The sequence below is a fragment of the Hibiscus syriacus genome, unplaced genomic scaffold (genome assembly GCF_006381635.1).
Source record: "Hibiscus syriacus cultivar Baekdansim isolate YM2019G1 unplaced genomic scaffold, ASM638163v2 tig00110676_pilon, whole genome shotgun sequence".
Classification (NCBI taxonomy): Eukaryota; Viridiplantae; Streptophyta; class Magnoliopsida; order Malvales; family Malvaceae; genus Hibiscus; species Hibiscus syriacus.
The window spans coordinates 109,025-129,592 of NW_024062820.1; the positions used below are offsets into that span (position 1 = coordinate 109,025).

At 35.7% G+C, this 20,568-nt stretch overlaps 2 protein-coding genes and 1 long non-coding RNA gene across 4 annotated transcripts; 2 read left to right on the forward strand and 1 right to left on the reverse strand.

Annotated features, from left to right (window-relative positions):
- The first annotated feature begins 2,582 nt into the window (after positions 1–2,582).
- Positions 2,583–3,646, forward strand: LOC120137729. The gene is made up of 3 exons (XR_005517450.1): positions 2,583–2,984; positions 3,414–3,467; positions 3,571–3,646. It is a non-coding gene; the product is annotated as an uncharacterized LOC120137729 (long non-coding RNA).
- A 555-nt stretch (positions 3,647–4,201) lies between these two features.
- LOC120137726 lies at positions 4,202–5,162 on the forward strand. The gene is made up of 3 exons (XM_039153418.1): positions 4,202–4,514; positions 4,683–4,823; positions 4,942–5,162. The coding sequence occupies exons 1-3, from the start codon at positions 4,311–4,313 to the stop codon at positions 5,104–5,106; spliced, it is 510 nt and encodes a 169-aa protein (XP_039009349.1). The 5' UTR covers positions 4,202–4,310; the 3' UTR covers positions 5,107–5,162.
- Positions 5,163–5,942: 780 nt separating this feature from the next.
- Positions 5,943–20,499, reverse strand: LOC120137909 (golgin candidate 5-like). 2 transcript variants are annotated; one of them, XM_039153547.1, is made up of 20 exons: positions 20,374–20,499; positions 19,735–19,960; positions 18,086–18,990; positions 12,055–12,126; positions 11,408–11,482; positions 10,313–10,427; positions 9,741–9,802; positions 9,582–9,629; positions 8,616–8,900; positions 8,469–8,528; positions 8,279–8,362; positions 8,116–8,181; positions 7,926–8,024; positions 7,625–7,843; positions 7,182–7,296; positions 6,891–7,111; positions 6,711–6,770; positions 6,508–6,621; positions 6,142–6,216; positions 5,943–6,060 (listed from the first exon to the last, which is right to left on the reverse strand). In XM_039153547.1, exons 2-20 carry the CDS (start codon positions 19,883–19,885, stop codon positions 6,022–6,024), a joined length of 2,865 nt encoding a protein of 954 aa, XP_039009478.1. In that variant the 5' UTR covers positions 19,886–19,960; positions 20,374–20,499; the 3' UTR covers positions 5,943–6,021. The 2 variants fall into 2 exon arrangements, with proteins under 2 accessions (XP_039009478.1, XP_039009477.1); XM_039153546.1 differs by having other exon boundaries at positions 19,735–19,965.
- Positions 20,500–20,568: the final 69 nt, after the last annotated feature.

Sequence of the window (20,568 nt, forward strand, 5' to 3'; positions counted from 1 at the left end):
TCTAAAATAACTTAAAATCAATATTCTCCTTTTTTCGTTTTTCTTAAAATCGATAAAATTTGAATAAAAACTTGAAATTTTTCTGAGTATGATTTGTAATATTCACCATTTTATCAATGTGAAATCGAAATATATTATCTTTCTCCTCCTCAATGTCTCCACCATTTGGATTTCAAAGAAAAAATGTGGCAGTGATGAATAAAAGAGAGTATGAAAATATGAGTCTCATAGGAAAATTTTGGGGTTTTATAAATTTTCTCTCAAAAATAATAATTTTATAATTTTACTCCTAAAATTATAAAATTAATTCTAAATCAATACGATGTTAAAATTGTATTTCAAACTCTTGATTTTTTTAATTCAACTTTGACCCCATTTTTCAAATTTCGTCCTTGGATAACTTTTCAAACGTAGTCTTAGTATGTTGTAATTGACAACAAAAAATACAAACTTATAATAAACATTTAATCAATTTTGCCTTCTAAAATACATAAACTAACAAAATTGAGAATTTCTACGGACTTAAATTTCATAATTAAATTGGTGTTACAGATCAATTCGACATTAATTTTAAAATTTTATAATAATTTTTTATTTGTAAAATAATAATAAATTCTATCGTTTACAAATATTTTCAATTACTTTTTTTATTTAAAAATTTCTTTCTTATTTTTAATATATCTCTATTACTTATGAAAATTATAATTAAACAAATAAAATCCATTATTTAAAATTTAAACTCTTGATTAATGATTACTATACATAAATTTTATAACTCCGTCAATAATAATTTATACTTTTTATAGATATTATATAATTTTACATTTCCTACTTTTACTGAACTTCATTCTCTGCTAGTCTTTGATTTACTTTATAATTACTAAACAACAACGATTATGTGATGATAAAAGAGATATATATGTTTTTCTTATTAGGCGTAGGTTTCTACAATAATCACATATTTTGTTTACTTTGGACGTCTCTCGAAAATCCATATCACAATAAATTCGAGAGGATTTAGAAGACCTGCTCTCTTAATGCAGATATATTTGGTATAATCGGAAGCCAATTTTAAACCTCATCTTGGTCTTTCTCATTACCTATGGGAAAACTCAAATTCATATACCTTAAATACTTCTAAAAATCGCTATACGGGATCCACAAAACGGTTATATTCTTGACAGGTATAAGAGCAAACTGCTATGACATGGGAGCATAGATACTTCAGAGCTTGAAAAAACACATAGTCACATCATCTGTCTTATAGATTAACTCTTAACGAGTTAGCTTCAATCCCTTGAAAAGGTCGTGGCATTTTTCTGACATAAAACAATTTATGGGTTCGAGAGAAGCTTGTTACAAACATTCCATTTAATGTAACAATTATTTTTTTGTAGATCTGCGATTAATCTTGGGTGATAAGTATGACTGTTTTGCATCCAAGTTAGAGCTTGTCCCCGAGCTTTGCAAAAAGCGCTCCCAAACAAAAACAAGTTGTTTTAACCAAAGTTGTTACTGGTAAATGGCGCCCCCATTTAAAATTGATAGTCTCAGCCAAGTTGGTCGTCATGTGTCCATATCGATATCCACCATCGTATGCATTTGTCCACATTTATTTGTTGATGAAACTGATGTAATTGTACCCTTGCTCATTTTTCTCCTCGCAAATCTTGAAGCATAGACTCAAACGTTTGAGGTAATAGTTTGCAAGCTGAGCGTCAAATGTAGTACTTACTGTTAAGTTCCCATAAAAAATGAAAATGATTGAGAAATAAAATTAGACATTGTGGCATACTAATGCGCACAAGTAATTGGAACTTAGTATATTTCTTGAACTTTTAATGATAGTTTACAACAATATGTCGGATATAATATCAATGTTGGACATAGGGTGACTGTCACATTAAACTCAAAGACTCCATTGTTGCTTTGATCCCAACCCCGCGATATGAAATGTCTTTTTTAGGATTTCCAGTTTTGCTGGAATTTAATTCTCGGTGCTTCTTCTTTTCTGTTCTTGAATTTAGGGAAATGGTGCTCCCTTCGTTTTCTCTTAGTCAAGGACTAAGACCTGTATTCAAAATTTGGGCTAGAGAAGTCCTAGATGTGTCATGCAAATTTTTCATTAAATTCAAGGACAGTAAACGCTGAACTCGTTAATTTCCTAAAAATAGGTAACCAAGGAATCGTTTACTGAAGATGGGTTCTTCAAGACTGGGGAAGCTTGTAGAGTGGATGAAGATGGATACTATGTCATTTTGGGACGTAAGGATGTCTAGTTTTGTGTTGTTGATTTTTCGATGTTTATTTGTTTGTGATAAATTATGCCGACATTCTCTTTGTAATCTTTGTCATTTCTCTTTCTTATAAAAAAATCGGTGATAATGACATGCATTTAAGAACTTTCAGAACACTCAATGTTGCTCATCACATGATCCTTCTGGTTGTTACTGCCAATACATTATGCCTTACCTACTGTTGGATGTGGAATATGTTTGTTTGCTTTCTCTGTTTGGTTGAACTCCAGCAGTTTAGCTTCAAGTTTCATGTTCAGATCATGTCCTTTATGTGCTGACATATTGAAGGTTGGAGGATACAAATTGTCTGCCTTGGAAATTGAATCGGTGCTTTTACAGGTAAACTCGTCCTCTCTATATTCCTATTCCGAGTCATGAAACCCCTTTCTTTTTGTTTTAAATATCTGTTCTTTGATTTCCTTTCAAGGGAAACCGAAACAAAAGATCACCCTTGACAGAGGGGTAAATGATTAAACGATCATCAGCAGGCTAAATTTATTTTTTGTGCATCACCCTGATATAGCAGAATGCTGTGTGTTTCTCTTACTGGACAAGTATTATGGAGAAGCTGTATCCGCAATAGTGGTGCTGGAGTCGGAACGAAAAAGGGAACTAGATGAGTTGAATTCTGCTTTCAGTTTGGAAGATCTTTGCAACTGGGCTAAAGACAAACTTGCTCCATACAAGGTTAAATAGTGCATTTCTATCTTTAACGAATTCGTTTTCTAATGCCGAATCATGCAATCTGGACCTCTCGATTCAGTGCCATCTTGATTTCTGCTGAAATTGTTAACTGGAAGCTAAAGTGATCTCCCACCAAACCAAGTTTTTATGAAGTTAGCAGGATAGAGTTTCTCTTAAATGTGTTCCCAATGAACCTTTCATCAGCAAGCCAAGCACACCAGAGGCTTCCTCTCTCTATTTCTTAATATGAACTAAAAATCAATTGTACGGTCGTCGATCGATCGCTGACCTCATTCTCCCTCTCATCGATCGATGGGTGATTATCGTGACAAATCAATGCACTTCATATTTTGGATGAGCTCATTGCAGTTTGTGAACCATGGCCTGAGAGCATTAACTAAAGAATAATAATCACGATTGTGTCTTTTCCAGCTTCCAACACGATTAATGTTGTGGGATTCTCTTCCTCGTAATGCGATGGGAAAGGTGAGTTTCTTCTTTGACTATTGTTTCAAGCGTGCCGGTTAACGTGCTTCGCAAGAATCGCAATGAGTTTATATATATATACATGCTTTTGTTAAATTTCCAGGTGAATAAGAAGGAGCTGAAGAGACGGTTGGTTGATGAAAAGTGAGCAATCTTTATTGTGAACACAATAATTACAGATCAATTATCGGACTTGAAATAATTTTAAAACTGAGTTAACCAAATATACTATAATTATTTCATTTTATGGTGTATTAGCATTGTATAGTAAATAAAACATCCATGTTTTTAGAGAGAGAGAGATAACTACATTGGAAGTTCTAATTCGATCACTTATTTATTAATTAAGTCATTATTTAAATAATGTTAATTAAATTATTTATCATTCATATTTAATGGATTAGTGAATTTAGCCGTTAAACAGTTAGTACTTACAGAAGAACGAGCGTTAAATGTTGAGAGTTATATTTAAAAAGATACGATTTTATATTTATCCTAGATTAATGAAAAAAAATAATATCCAGTATCGCCTTCCATAAAGTCAAAATGGGACTAATCGATTCTGATCAACCGAATTTTAGAATTTTGGTTTTTGAAAGTGGAAAAAACAGATTCGAATTGCATCTTAATGAAAACAAAGTCATACAAGGCATGCGACCTTTTCTACGCTTCTAATCAACAGAATCAAAATAGATGCGTAATAAGATGACTTTTCTCATGTCCACCGCCGACGTTTTTGTTTCGAAATCGGCGGCTTCTCCCATCGATTCTTTCCCTAATTTAATAACAGCATTTCAAGCGTTAGCTGTCGTGTATATATATGCGAGCTAGTGGAGAAAGACGATGGCCGAGAACTTGATGGAAGAAGAAGATCGAAGCATTGCGCAGACGCATTTGCAGTTGCAGACATCTCTAAAATGGCTCGATGACGTCACGAATGGGGCAATCGGTTACGAGATCGAGGCTAGAAGCCTTCGTGGTCTTCAGGTCATCGAAGCACAGACCGGCTTCTTACGCTGTAGCTTCATCGTTCCCGCCCACGCTTCCGTAATCTCTCTTCTCTCTTTTTTCGACTTTGAATTACGTATACGTAACGAATCATCTTCTGTCTATTTCAAAATTCAAATTCAGAGATGATTTATTTCGCCTCATTTAGTTTCCATTTTAATTTATGTTTTTCCAAGTAAAGGAAAAAAAGACTTGTTTATTATGCAGGATATGAATGGGAATTGGCATGTCGGAGCCATCGCTACAATAATCGACAACGTAGGTGGCGCCGCCATATACTCCACCGGCCACCATTTAAAAGTCACCGTCAATTTCAACATTCTATATCATTCTACGGCAAAGATTCAGGTTACATTTGCTTCTTTCTTACATTTGACCAGTAAGACTAATCTCAGTTTATCGTAAAACAAGCGTTATTAAGACATTAATTTTGGTTTTAATGAATTAATTAACTATTGTGATGCAGGAAGAAGTAGAGATAGAAGCAAAGGTAAATGGACACAGAGGAAAGATGACATCTATGGTGGTCGGGGTTCGAAGCAAATCTAACAATGGCCGTTTGATTGCAGTTGCTACTCAGTGGACGGCTGCTAATGACTATAGATCACCTCAGCCTCAAGCTAAGCTCTGAGAATTAAGTACGGATTGTATTTATTCTTTCTTAATAATGATGTAGCCTTATGTTAACGCATCATCGTCACCGTTAATTTTTCTAACAACATATAACTAAAACATAATTTTAATAATATTTTAAAATAAAACGAGTGACCAAAACAAAATTGCACAAATAGTTGGATGACTAAATATATAGTTTACCCAAAAAACTAGCCAACCATCTCTATTATCTTGTATGTATCAAATATGAAGAAGACTCGTGAAATCTAGGCAACTTTCAAAAATCATCGTGTTCCAAATAACTTTTAGAAATCGTTGTGTGTTCTAAATAACTTTTAGAAGTCGTTGTGTGATCCAAACGACTGCCAGACTTGTATTTTCCAGACGACTTATAATAAATATTATTTAAGAAAAAAGAGTAACCAAAACAAAATCACAAAAATAGTTGGATGACTACATATGCAGTTTACCCATGAAACTATCCATGCGTCGTTTAACATATTATATGGAGACGTTAAAAGTGAATTGTTACGAGAAAGCAAATCTAAGCTTGATATTAGGGGGAAAATAGAGAAAAATCAAGTAAAAAAATTAATAAATATTCAAAATAAATAATATTTATTCCTTCTATTTATGTAATTGATTAAAAAAATAGGCAATAGAATCAATTTTTGATGTTGGCTAATGGAATAAAACACAGATTTCACATGGTAGAATTGTTGTTTACACCGAAGTAGAAAAATCATTGAAGGGGCAGGCAGGCTCATCATCAACCAAACGCTTGCAACAAAACACATATTTCGACTAGTTTGAGTTTTTTAACAGAAAAATTTCTTTAGAACCAACACTTGACTATAAAGTATATCATGGACATCCTTTCATTTAGAAAATTACCACGCCAAACAAAGAAGAAGAAGAAGAAAATAATCGCTTACGAAGAATTACCCGCCGAAGAACTCATTACTTGGATCTGTCAAACACACAGAGGAAGTAATCAATATAATGTTACACATGAATTGAGATAAAGTTTTTAAAAACGAAAAAAAAATACCTTATTCACTAGTAAGTTTACTTGCTCTCTGTACATTTCCTTCAAGTCCACAATGTCAGCTCGGAGTTCCTCCAGCTGAAAGTAAGAACATTATTTATAACGGCAATATCATATGATATTCTCATTTTCCTATGGGGAAACCATAATGAGTCGGAAATACATTAACACGAGGATAGAAGATATTCAAAACACTACCACGATTCTGAATATTCATTTTTTTATCCTGATATTACTTCAGCAAAGCTCATATTGTCTCTGCTTAAGTAATAGAACATAGATCAACGTAACATATATAGTATACATCCTTGAATATAACATTTAGTTAGCCAGAAAAGGGAGAGAATCCGAAATTAGAAACGCATGTACCTCCTCATCCCGTTCACCCATTAGCTCCAGTGCAGCAGTGTGTCTCCGCCTCAAGGCTTCTAGCTCTGCCCGGATTCCTGGCACTGTGGCGGCTTCTGCCTTCAACTTTTCACACTGCAGCAAATGTAGATAAGATTAAAGGCAAGAAGAATACAGTAGAAAACGTCACTCCCGTTTAACTAGGTAGCAAATGGAAAATTCACCTGTGCAGTCATTTTGACTAACTCCTCGGCTAAAGAGTCACGGATAGATTCCATGGAAGCCTGAAGTAAACATCAAATAAAGCTAGTTGATATTAGCTATTTAAACAGTACAGATACAATCCGCAACTTGAAATCAAGAAATATCCAGTATTCAGGAGCTCAAAGAAGAATAATGCATACCAAACGAGACATGTAGGAAGCAAGTTCACCCTCCTTCTGACGAAGGGCCGATTCAAACACACTGGGTGTCATGCTTTTCATGTAGAGAGGAGTTGAGGTTGCCTCTCCAATATTTCTCCTTTCGGATACACCATCAGATGAGTCCAAAGATGCTTGCAGAAAATAGCTTTCCTCCATACTTCCTAGGCTGCTAGCAGTAGAGAGTCTCCGGGACAAGCTTCCTGCACCAAAGTCGCGTAATAAGTAAAGAGCAGCATAAGATCATCTACATCATAATAAGAAGCAACATACCGTTCTCCGAAATGGAATTACGCCTTGCTATTGGAGCTTGCTCAGATACAGCCGTAGAATGCACATGCAGCGTCTTTTCCAAGTCTAACCGAGCAGCTTTCTCCCTTTCTACTTCCTGTGACAAATGAAAAGATTCTTTCGGTAAATGGAACCTTGAGATCAGATCTAAATACTAACAAATCTGTTAAAATGGTTCCTATGTTCATATAGGTGTAAGAAACTCTTAAAAGAATGCCTGATCTACTTCAGCAGATAACTTAAGAGAATTTTCCAACTACTAAGTTATATATGCAATTTTTCTGTAATCATGTGAAGAATAAAAAAAGGAATTCTTTTTCATCAAAGTTAAAGAGAAAAACATTTTAAAATGAAGATAGCTTTATTTGAAGCTACATGTGCAAAGAGAAAGTAATTTTAACGTAACAACGGATCAAAAGCAAAACCTGCTGTAGACGATCCCGGTGCACAAGAGCATCTTGTAACTCTTGCTTATGTTTCCGTTTTAGTTCCCTAATTTGTTCCTCAAGCAGGTTTGCCCGACCTTCTTGCGTATCAGCTTCCTCCTTTGCTGCAAGGTATTCTTGTCTATTCTCAGCAGCTCTTTGCCTCTCTTTCTCAAGGGACTTGCTAATCTGTGTTTGTTCAGCTCTAAGACAAGAAATCTGAACCAAAGCAAAACAAAGGTTAAGCTGATATCTAGAAATGTTTATGCAAGTGAACATAACGTAGTCACAGATGAAGAACCTGAGCTTCAAGAACATTAATTCGCGATAAGGTTTGAGATAGGCGTTCATTCACAGATCGTTCTCTCTCTTCAGCAGCTGCAGCTTTTGCCTCTGCTTCCTGTAAATTCAATAGAATAGATAATTATGAGAATAAGGCTTGCTATAAGATTCTCATGAGATGTCATAACAGGCAATAACATTATACACACCTGGAGACGAGAGTTTAGAGATCTCTCCACAGCAGCCCAAGCTTCTACTCTTCTGACAGTTGTTTCCTATCAGTAATAGAGCAACAATCAATATCCGCACAAATATATGAAGAGCAACAGTCCTTGAAGATTGTTAAGAATGCATGAGAACCACAAATTTCACCTGCATGGCTTCAATCTGCCTTAAAAGAGGTCTTGTAGACTCAGGCACTTGTGCAATCAATTCCTCACACCGTCGTTCGCTTGCCTAGAAAACAAAATTCGAGCTGTGAACTACTAGAAACAAATTCCTGAAAGTAAAGGTACCAAGGAAAGATTTAATATCTACATAGGCCAGTACAAACTCAGTGCACCTGATAACGTTTTTGAAGATCTTCGATGTCCCTGTGAAACATGTCTTCTTGATAAACAGCCTACATTGTTATAAAATGACAATAACATCATGCTTTTCATTCATTAGCATGATAGAATCTGGAATCTCAATTAATAGAATGCAAAACCTGCTGCTCCTTTCTGCTTAAGGTTTGTCTCAACTCTTCAAGTGTCTGTACAAGCAGTGCTTCACGTTCCTCAGCCTCTCTTAATAGACTCTCCAGTTCAGTTCTAGCTTCATTGTTGGCACGAGCCTCTGCTAGTGCTTCAGCCTCCTTTGCAGCAAATAGAGCATTTGTATAAAAGTCTTTCTGAGTCACAAGTTCTGCTTGGTGTTTTTCAATTGTTTCTTGTAGCAACTTCTCTGTAGCTGTTTTGTCCTTTTTTATGCTCTCTACCTTGTTCTCTTCAACCTTAAAGTATAGGAAGGTGCATGACCATGAAGAAGTTGAAATAAATGACACAATTCTTTCTATGCAATTCAAACAAAAATAAACCCAAAGAAGTGACAACACTAAATATAGTAAAATATCCCCCAAGTACTCTAAGGTAATCTTTTTAATCCACTTGCATCAGTTGGACCAAAATGAAGTAATGAAGAAAATTAGTAAAAACTTACAAGCATTGTTTCCTTTTCTTTTCCTTTTTAGATAGTTTAGATAGGAGATAAACGAAAGAATAAAGCAGCAACCAATGGAACATGGCAATCCAAGTCTAAGGCCATTTTTACAGAAGAAAACATCTACAAAATAATAGCATCCTATAGTTTTCTATGAAGTTCAGTCTACCAAATTTAAAATCTCAAATAGAAAAACAGGCATAAAAAATTGCAGATAGAGAATATGAAATAAAAGGTCTATACAGACTAGTATTTACAATTTAGCAAATCCATATGATATAATAATACTAAGTTTAAGCCAATTATTACTGTGAAAAACCAATTAATTTGAATGATACTGTTTTGTCCAGGAGAGATAAGAGATTGAATACAACATAAAGTCTCATATTAGAGAACATATCATTTTGAATTCTAGATAAAAAGGAAGGGGAAAAGTAATAAACAAACTATGTCCGGTTCAAGGGCATGCACTTGCCTGTAGCCTTGTAGTCAGGCCTTTCTTCTCCTCTTCGAGCTCTCTAATCTAGAGTAGCAAAAAGGCAAGGAAAAAGAATAGTAATAAGAAAGTGAAGAGAAAGAAGAGATTATTTACCAGAAATTTAGAGAACTCAAACAACCGAGCATATTGTCATACCTGAGCTCTTAATTTCCTAATCTGAGCCTCTTGAGCAGCCTGCTTCTTTGAAAGCTCTTCGCCTGAGAGAAGAGACAAATATCTAGCAATAAGATCTCATAGACAACAAGGGTTCAGGTTTTCTCGAAAATCATCTAGTAAACTAAAATCTCAATCAGACACAGAAGGAGATGCACCAAGAATGCTCTTTTTACACTTAATCTCCATAATAAATTATAGAAGCCACCGGTATTGTAGCCCTAAGTAAGGGTCAGGTGGGCAAGGGATTGATGATAAATACAGAAAACTTTAACCACTCCCATTGAGGGAGTTCTCTATATTTACAACCGATACCCCACCCACCTAATCCTCCTCTTAAAAGTATTGCACATAATCCTGTTCAAGTTATTTATTGACAATGAAATGAGTCCATTATAGTTGGGCTCTTTTTACAGGAACTCCATTACAAAGAAATTACATGAGGACCATAGAACAAGTTCCAAGATATCTGATAGAAGAAAATAATATGTTTTTGAATAAGATGAAAAAATGTTATAGCACATCAAATGTCTATAGGAGTTTGCAGATCTCACCTTCAGCCATGACTTGATTAATTATTTCATCTTTTTCCTTCAAAAGAGCAGCAGCATCACTTTTTTTATTCTGCTCTCTTCGAAGAGTATCCCTTTCTTTAGTCAAGGCATAAACCTGGAAAAACATACACCAAGAGACAACTTTGAATTGCATAATAATTGAGCTAAAAAACAACCTTTTTCCTGGAATGAATCAGATCACAAGCAAGAAAATTCTTCTAAGGAAATGAAGATAGTCACACAGCAGAATAAGATTAAAGCAGAATATTATTGTGCGGTAACCTTTGAATTATATGTAGGTAACTTAAAGCATTAGATCACCACAATTTTGTTGCTCTTATAAGAGTGAGAAAGAGGCCAAGAATTCAAAAACCACAGATCATCATAACCCAGGTAATAACCACATATCTTACTTAATCTCATAGATCTAGTTAATAATATCATTTAACCCAATACACTCCTAAAAGATATTACAAATATTTTCCTTCAGAGTCGAGATATTGAGATAATCGAAAAGTGGAAGTCTTATTGGGAACCTATTCAACATACTTTATAAACTTTAGTATGTAGCTACATACATTACAAAACGTTACAAAAGGATTTCCATACCACAAGATGTAATTACAATTAGGGGTACATTGGGTTGGTTCGGCTTTTATATATCAAAAACCAAATAAACCGAACCGACTTTATTGTTAAAGCCAAAATAACCAAACCAAATTTTGCCCTGAACGAACTAAAATAACCTACTAAACCAATTAAACCAAATTGATAGTTTTCTTTTTTTACTTTTTTAAGATTTATTCATAAAATTAAAAAAAATATCATTCTAACTTTAAACATTTATACCCAATTAATTAAATAATTTGATTGAGTTATTTCATGGTTGAGTATTTAATTTCATATTTAAACTAAATTAATTAAACATATACGTGTAATTTATTACTTGAAAATTTTTAATTGGTGTACTTGGTTTGGATTTCCAAAACTTCAGGATGAAGTTCTAACATTTCTCAATGACAATAACACACGGAATATAAACAATAAATTAATATTAGAAATCAAGAAAGAAAAAGAGAAATTCTTATACCATACCTTCCTTTCAAGAGTTGAAACCCTTTGATGATATTCCTCTCGCAGAGACTCCATTTCTGCTTCATTGGATTTTATCTGTTCCAAGCTTTTCAGCGGTTAATTTGCAGTCTTTTTTCATTGTTACCAGGATAGAGACAGTAGGATATCTTCCTAAACATCTAGTTTTAACTAGTAATTACACATCTTTAGCCATTGGATAATTAATCTCAAACAATAAAAGAAAAAGGACACTGGTAGAAAGTGGTAGACTTATATTAAGGGAAGAAATTGATGATTCCAAGGTACGTCAAGGTTCATATTAACTTTTACACATGGAAGTGAAACCACAAGCAAAACAAGAGAAAGCTTGACCAAAGACAATAAAACATAGAGGTATATCAAATGGAAACAAAAAAAAATTATCCATCAATTTTTATCATACATATGCCATGTAACACTGCTAATATCATTATATTAACATCTGAGACGTTGAGCGGAATCTTCTAATTGATAACGTGGAATTTGTTCATTTAATCTCTATCGAGATGTGCATTTTTATTCAAGAAAGCACCAAAAGTCAACAGACAAGAAGAAAATATATTAGGTATGACTAGCATAGAGACAAACCAAACCATGTTAAACCATCTAGAGCGAAAGCATGTACATACCTTCAAATCCTCAATTACAACTTTAAGCTGCTCATTCTCATTCATCAGCTTAGAGATTTCATCAGCTTTTGCCTGAAAATGAAACAAAATGAAATTGGAGATTCAAGAACCATAAAACTTCAATTTTCATACAATATAAAATTATTTCTTCCCTATGGTGCCCTTTGTCTTGGACAGATGTAGCAGAAGATACCATCTCAAAGTCAAGCACATGGAAGAGAAAGTAAAGTTCATAACTAAATAAATAAAAGGTATAATAATTCTGAAGGGATAGAGGAAGATGTTGAACTGGACAAAGAAGTTAGAAGTATAGAGGAAACAGAGGTGGAAAGGGAACTCGTACCAGTCCAAAAGGTTGGAATTCAGGTGTTGGGAGCCAATCAGGAGTCTGTCACAAATGGTTTAAGGAGTTGGAGTCCTCTGAACCTCTTGTCTGGAAGTTTATGTGGTAGGAACGTCCCAGTAGGAAGGTGGAAAAGAGGATCTGTATCTAGAGTATATAGAAGATCTAGGGTAAGAAAGGTGTGGCATAATCCGAGCAGAAAAGATGAGGGACTTAAAATAAGGGAGTTGGTTGTTCAAAATAGGAAAATTCTAATCCCTAGTTTGAGCAGACAATCATATCTAAATTCCTTAGTGGAAGGGGCCAATTCCATTAATGAGGAATTTGGTATTCCATTAATGAGGAATTTGGTATTCCTCAGATTTCAGAAGTGGGTATTGCTCAACATTCAGGGACTGTAGAAGAGGTCTCTACTGGATATATACCTGGTTCTATGCCAGGGAGAGTGAGTAGAAGTAGGAGAAGGCTTTTGATCAGAGAAGCTTTGGATGTGGTTAGTTTTCTTACTGTTTATTCTTCAACATTCTCGGTGTTCTTGGAGGAGGCTTTGGCTACATGGGAAGTCAGCAAAATACTGGGGATATATTTTAAAGAGGGGAAGAAGGCTTTTCTAGACAAAATTATAAATTTTGAGGAGGGATTGGCCGAAAGTAAGGAATGGGGGAATTCAGGAGATTAGTGTTCTTCTGTTGACTAGCTTAAAGGTTTTGGTGTTGAATTTTTCGTTATGATAAATGTTAACATAATTTCATGGAATGTAAGGAGTTTTGGAAAAAAGGAAAAATCAAGAGCTGTAGCTAATTTGGTGAAGAGGAATAAGCCGAACTTTCTTCTAATTCAAGAAACAAAACTAGAAAGTGTTTCTTTGGCTTTAAGAAGAAGGATAGGGGGGAGTTTTCTTAAAGGAGGTATTGTTGTTCCAGCAGTGGGATCTGCAGGAGGATTAATGATTATGTGGAATGAAAATGATTTTGTAGTCTCGAACAGCATCTTAAATGGCAGATTCATAGCAGTCTTTGGGAAGTTCAGAAATTCAAGTGAAGATTGTGTGATTATAAATGTTTATGGTCCATCAATTGAAGCAGAAAAGGAAGATTTTTTCAGGGAACTGTTGGAGTTTGTGTCTGTTCAAAATTTGTTAGTGTATCGGGGGAGATTTTAATGTGTATCTCAATCCGGATGAGAAGTTGGGCAAGTCCCAAAACTGGCATTCTATTGATTTATTTAGAAACTTCTTACAACAATCAAACTTAATTGATCTCCCTATGGTGGGAGGAAGGTATACTTGGTGTAATAATAGAGAAGACTCTACGTGGGAAAGACTCGACATGTTCTTAATTTCTGGGAGGTTTCTGACTTGTTTTCCGAATGTAGTGCAAAGACTTTTGCCTAGATCCTTATCTGACCATAATCCAGTTATGAGGAATTGAGGATAAAGCCGTTAACCATTCAGATTTTTTAATTATCTATTAGAGGAGGAAGGATTTGAGGAATTGGTTAAATCTTCCATGGTTGTTATGAGGGGGAGAAATAACAGAAGGGGAATCTTCAACATCTTAAAAGGAACAAAAACATTAATCAGAAAATGGTCTAGCAGTAAGTTTTTTGGGATTTCTGAGTCGATTTCTGATTTAGAAAGGTGTATTAATGAACTGGATTGTAAAGCTCAAGGTGGAATTCTCTCGAAGCAGGAGTGGGATCAGTTAAGGCAGTGTAGAACTAATCTCTGGAGGTTGTATAGAATCGAAGAAAGCATTTGGTTTCAGAAGTCAAGGACTAGATGGATTAAAGACAGGGATAGAAACACAAGGTTTTTCCATCTGTCTGCACTGAACAAAAGCAAAAGAAATGAAATTTTAAGCTTGAAGATAAATGGGAATGTGGTTTCAGACCCTCAACAGTTAAAGTTACATATTTCATAATTTTTTAAGGCAGCCTACAACTCCAATTCAACAATGGAAGTGGAGGACTTAGTTCTAGAATTTGCTAAGCTGTCAGGGGAACAGTCTAACAAACTTGAAGAGCAATTCTTAGAACAGGAAATTTGGCAAGCTATAGCTTCATCAGACAGCTCTAAAGCTCCAGGACCGGATGGTTTCACAATGGGTTTCTTTAAAAAATGCTGGCCAATTTTAAAGGAGCACGTGTTGAAATTTTTTGAAGATTTCTATTTTGGAAGGAAATGGGAGCATGGTGTTAATCATGCTTTTATCACACTTATTCCGAAGAAGCTAAATCCGGACAGTGTAGAGGAGTTTAGACCAATCAGCCTCGTAGGCAGTTTATACAAAACCATCTCTAAAGTTTTATCGAAGAGACTGAGTTGTTGTGTTGGTGATATTATTAGTCAATCTCAGTTTGCTTTTATACCGGGGAGACAACTGTTGGATTGTGCTTTTATAGCAAATGAAGGGATTGATTACTGGAGAAAACAAGGGTTACAAGGGGTTGTCTTCAAGGTAGATTTTCGTAGAGCTTATGATTCTGTGGAATGGCCAATTTTAATCAGAGTAATGTCAGAGATGGGTTTTGGCAAGAGATGGTTGTCGTGGATATCTCAGTGTATATCAACAGCTTCAATCTCGGTTCTTGTAAATGGGTCCCCCTCGGAAGAGTTTCCTATGGCCAAAGGACTTAGGCAAAGGTGCAGTTTATCTCCGTTACTGTTTAACATTGTAGGTGAGCTGCTTCATTTGATGATAACTAAAGCAGTAGACAGGGGTCTGTTTCAAGGCTTTGTTATTGGGAAATCTGAAAACTCTGTTCGGTTGTCACATCTCCAATTTGCCGATGACTTGATCATTTTCTGTCAAGCTTCTCTCTCCCAGATTAAAAATGTCAAGAGAGTGTTGAGGATTTTTAGTATTATGACAGGTTTGCATCTAAATCTAACTAAGAGCAAGCTGTTTGGTATTAATGTGGAAGAGGACGTTTTAACAGAGTGGCCATTAGCAGTGGGCTGTTCAGTGGGTTCCTTTCCAACAGATTACTTGGGACTTCCTCTCGATGCTAAGAAAAACTCAGAAGCTCTATGGGATCCAGTTTTCAAGAATTTTAGCTCCAAACTTGCCGACTGGAAAGCTTCTTGTCTCTCTTTGGCTGGCAGGATAGTTTTATTGAAGTCGGTGCTAACTTCCTTACCAATATTTTTCTTATCACTTTTTAGAATGCCTTGCATTATTGGTAAGAAGCTCAATTCATTAATGGCCAGATTTCTATGGGAGGGTAATGAGGAAAAAAGGAGGATACACTGGGTTAATTGGAAATCAGTTTGCAAGCCTCTGAATTCTAGTGGTCTTGGTGTTCTTGATGTGAATCTTTCTAATCGGGCTCTTTTGGGAAAATGGGTGTGGAAGTTTGCCAATGAAAAGAATACTTTGTGGAAAAGTGTGTTATGTTGTTGCAGACACAAGGTTAGTTGTAATTCCATGTCTATTAGCAAGGTGTTTACGCCCAAATCTTCTTGGATTGTGAGAGGTATTGCTAACAATTTCTTGAAGAATGACTCGGAGGGTGAATGTATCAGATCACACTCTAAGTTGAAAGTGGGGAATGGAAAGTCTATTTCATTTTGGACAGATACATGGGCTGACGAGTTTCCTTTAAAAAATCTTTTCCCTAGAATGTATGTGTTGTCTACAAACAGATGGGGTAAGGTTGCTGAGTTTGGCTGTTTTGATTCGAATGGTTGGGTGTGGAACGTCGAAACCAGAAGGAATTTGTGTGACTGGGAATTGGAGCAGTGGCTGGAATTGATGAAAAAACTGAATGACTTTAAACTGACAGAATCAGTAGAAGACTTTTTTTCTTGGTCTACAAGTGGGGATGGAATGTTTTCAATAAAATCTTGCAGAAATGTACTCGGGAAGGTGTCGGGGGTTCTGATATGTGGTTAAAAGGGGTGTGGCAGGGATTATCTCCTCCTCGTGTTGAAGCTTTCCTATGGCAGCTAGCTCATCAGAAAGTGGCAGTGAGAGAAGAATTGGTGAAAAGAAGAATGCAGCTAGGGGATGAAATTATGTGTCCGTTTTGTAAGGAACAAGTGGAATCAGTGCAACATTTATTTATTTCGTGTGTTGTAGTTTGGGAACTATGGTATAAGATAGTAAGCTTTTGGGATATAGCTTTGGTACTTCCAAAGGACCCACCTTCTTTGCTCAGCTCTTGGGGTGAACTGAGGGGGAAATCGTTGATTTGGAAATTTATTCCGGGAGTAGTATTTTGGTCGATTTGGAAAGCTAGGAACGCAATGGTGTTCGAAGGTGCTCCCCTTGATAGGATGTCTCTGTTTTTTATTGCTAGATTCAGGTTATCTAAATGGTTTCTAGCCAAGTACCCTAAGTTTCCTATTCAGGAGGATGTGCTGATTGGTGATCCATCTCTTGCAGACGGTATTAAGGCTCTTAATCCTAAGAATGTTCAGGTGATTCGCTGGTTCCCACCCCCTGTTGATTTTTTGAAGATGAATGTTGATGGAACTGTTAGACTTGATGGCACAAATGGAGGTATAGGAGGTATTTTGAGAGACTGGAACAACAACTTTCTTCTGACTTTTTCAGAAAATATAGGTCAAGGTCCCCCCCAGGTTGCGGAGTTAAAGGCTATTAAGAGAGGAATTGAAATCTATTTGTCTTCTTGTTGGGTTACTGTTGGAAGGTTGATTGTGGAAAGTAACTGTAAGTCGGCTGTGGAATGGATATTGACCCCAACTTTGGCCCCTTTTTTTATCTTACCTTTAGTTAAGGAGATTTCATCACTCTTCTCGGATAGGGTGCACTCAGTTAGATGGATTCCAAGGGCGTGTAATGGGGAGGCTGATAGTTTAGCAAAGATGGGAATTGGTTGATTGTTAGGCATTATCAGTGGGTTTTATTGTTTGAGTTTTTAGGTTTTTGGTTGTTACTTGAGTGGTTAAGTATGTTGTGTTTTTCAGATTGGAGTTTTTGTTAAACATTATGTAAGTTCGTATGAGTAATAAAAGTTTTAAGGCACTCTTCCTCCCTCTACAGATTAAGGAGCTGATTATCAGACTCCGTTAATCAAGGAGGAGGTTTGTAATGAGGCCTGTTATTCCTATCAAAAATAAATAAAAGGTATAAGATTCCCTTCTATTGTTAGTAGTAAAGCCATCTTCTTGTAGGTTACTAAGTTCTAATCTCAGAAAACCTGCCTTGCAACATACAAACCACTTAACCCCCATCCCAACTTCTTAAAATAAGAAATAAAGAACATCAAAAAGCATTCGGGTGTTATAGAGAACCACAAAGAATCTAACTTATGTTATGTTATTTTTCCATATAGGAGAACTGATGTGCATACGAATGACAAATAAAAAGACAAGAGAATGAAACATGCTCATGTACATTGTAGCCATGTATAATTAGTAATTAGTGTCCTAATTAGTCTGTAACAGAGTAATTTATTATTTAATTTGTACTGAAGATCTTATCTAAGTAGAAGATTAGACAGGATAATGACTAAACTAGTTAAACCCTAGTAGGATTCTAAGTTAGTATCAGTGTATCACTTTAGAATTTTATCTCTATTGCACTCTATTGTAATCTGCCTATATTAAGGCTTAAATCTATGTGATCGAATACCAAAAAAATATAGAGAAAAAAACTTAGAATAAAATTAGTGAACTTCTAATGTAAACATCACAGCAAAATAATGGGAGAAGTTAGGTACCTGAGCCTGTCTTGCGGCACCTTGCAATGCAGATTCCATCATTTTCATTTCCATCTTCACCTTCTCCAATTCATGGGTAGAATCCGCATAGTTTGATAAGGCACTGGCAGAACTCAAGCGTATATCTTCTTTAGAATCAGTTTCACTATCATTAATCTGCCGGTCCACTTCAACTCTTATAGCATTTTCATCATTTTCAAGAACCGATTCAGTGGACAGCAAAAGTTCCTGAGCACTGTTAGTCTCCTCTACTATAACAGAATGTGAACTTAACGGCATTGGCTCATCAGGGCCATTGCCAGCATCAGCTTGGCTGTCAATTGATTCCTCATATTTAACTAGATAACCTGTCTCTAAAGTCTCTTCTATCTGTGTCTTTCGTTCATCATTAGTTCCATGCATGTCTACAGCAACACTTGACCCGGCTGGCACAGGCTCAGTAACTTCAACTGTGTCTACCTCTGCAGTATCTAGTTTGGCTTCCTTGGATTCATAATCTGCAGAGGGTACTACATCTAAAATTTCTTTCTGATGTTCATTTTCTGGAGAATCTGATGACTTAACATTATTAAAGGTAGATTCATAAGGCTCTGCAGAAATTGATTCTGATTCAGATTCAGCTTTACCAGGGTTCGAAGTCACAGTATCTGCTCTCTCCACAGCCTCTGAATGCTCGTTATTTTTTTCTACCTTGACAGCTTCTTTATCTTCTTCAACAGTGGTTTTCACATGAGAATGACCTGACTTGTCAGTTTCAGCCTTTTCTTTTTCCTCAACTTTGGGTGGACTCTCTGAAGATTCAAGTTTTTCTGATGATTCAACCTCAGTCTCCTCACTTTTCTGACCCATAAAGGACATAACTGGGTCAAATAGTGGTTTTCTGTCCGAGGACCACAATCCTGAAGCTGGAAGAATACAGACAGGAAGCCATAAGCATGACTGGTTCAAAACCCGCACTATAACTTCTATGTACAACATTTTTTCAACATTGAAAATATTAGAAATGATAAGTCATTAGAAGCATCATCTTTTTTGGGACTTCGTGCACAAAAAAAGTTCAAAAACAAGTCACCAGTATGTAGTGCTTCTTTAAGCATGAGATCAGCATTGACCTATTTATGCAAGGAATGTGACAAAATAAGGTAATATAAAGATAACTTCATTTCAAAGGAAGCAAACAAGTAACCTAATTTAGGGACTAGGGTTCATTGGATTCCACGGAAATTGAAGTAAAGCAGACAAAGATAACAAACAGGCTGTATTTTTTTTATTATTCCAAATTTAAATAAAACAGTAGAAAAGTTAACCCTTCACAGGATAATTCAGGAACGGTAAACTACAAGATTAGCACTGCAATAGGCAGTAGAGGCAAACTACAACTTAGGCTTCCTAATTGACATCCTATAACATGGAACTGAAGTAGTGTGCAATACTTGCAACATGTCACTTGTCTAGCAAACTTTACAACTCTAGCTTATTAACCTGATGATTCACACAAACTACGATGGCACCCATTGTTACTATTTACCAAAAAGAACGTAATATCGTAATGGAAAACCTAATATAGGTTTATACAAGACATTTGCATCCAAATGCTTGAATATTACACAAAATACTAACAATGTAAGCAATGTAAAAAAGAAAAGTACCTTCATTATTGCTTGATTCAGACTTCTCCTCAAACCCGAGAGCTGTATCAAAATTCTTCTCAATATTCTTCACGCTCTCTTGGAGTTTATTGACTGCCCCGGCGAGATCAGGAAAGCCCCCTAAGGACACCTTCCCGCTGAACCAAGCCATCCTTTTTTAACTATATAAACCTAAAACAGTTCAATCCGAAAACTCAAATCCACCGGTTCAAGCACATCAGAGACCCTACATTGACATTCCACAAATAAATTGATTAAAAGAAAAATACCATGATCCAACTTTTTCAAATCAGAACCCAACAAGATATACATCCAAACTTGCGTACAAGGTAAGAATTAAGAATTAACGATCCAATCAAATGAATACGAACGCTGAGAATTGAGAAACTGAAGTCGATAAAAGGAAAAGGGAAACTTGAAGAAAAAACCACGAAAAATTGTTGTTGCGATTGATTAAATTCATCTTAATAACTCATAAGTAAAATAAAAAAAAAGTCAAAAGGACACCAGAACTAAGAAGAATACGCATTTAAATTGATTCGAGATAGAATTATAAGTATATGTACAAAATCCATAATCCAACGATAACGCAAGATTCAAATTAGCGGGAGGGGTAGAAGCATGAGCGAGAAACGGAACCTGATAGAAAATGCGCGAAATTCAGGTAAAAGAAGAGTTAGTTTATAGAGTGAAAGAGAATCACGGTAGATCGAGGAAAGCAGCCGAAAGAAATGGGGTCGATCTACCTTTTGCTTCTTTTTTCTTTGTGGCATTGATGAAGATGACTTATTTGAGGTAGTACGTCGTCGTTTTCTCTAGGGACTGAAGTTCGTT

Excerpts from the sequence above, each read along its gene's own strand:
- LOC120137909 (XM_039153547.1), bottom strand. The coding sequence starts at position 19,885 with ATGGCTTGGTTCAGCGGGAAGGTGTCCTTAGGGGGCTTTCCTGATCTC. Across the intron at positions 11,483-12,054 it reads TTGTAATTGAGGATTTGAAG|ATAAAATCCAATGAAGCAGA; the intron begins GTATGTACATGC and ends AGCTTGGAACAG. Across the intron at positions 7,112-7,181 it reads TAATTCCATTTCGGAGAACG|GAAGCTTGTCCCGGAGACTC; the intron begins GTATGTTGCTTC and ends ACTTTGGTGCAG.
- LOC120137726 (XM_039153418.1), top strand. The coding sequence starts at position 4,311 with ATGGCCGAGAACTTGATGGAAGAAGAAGATCGAAGCATTGCGCAGACG. Across the intron at positions 4,515-4,682 it reads TCGTTCCCGCCCACGCTTCC|GATATGAATGGGAATTGGCA; the intron begins GTAATCTCTCTT and ends TTTATTATGCAG. Across the intron at positions 4,824-4,941 it reads ATTCTACGGCAAAGATTCAG|GAAGAAGTAGAGATAGAAGC; the intron begins GTTACATTTGCT and ends ATTGTGATGCAG.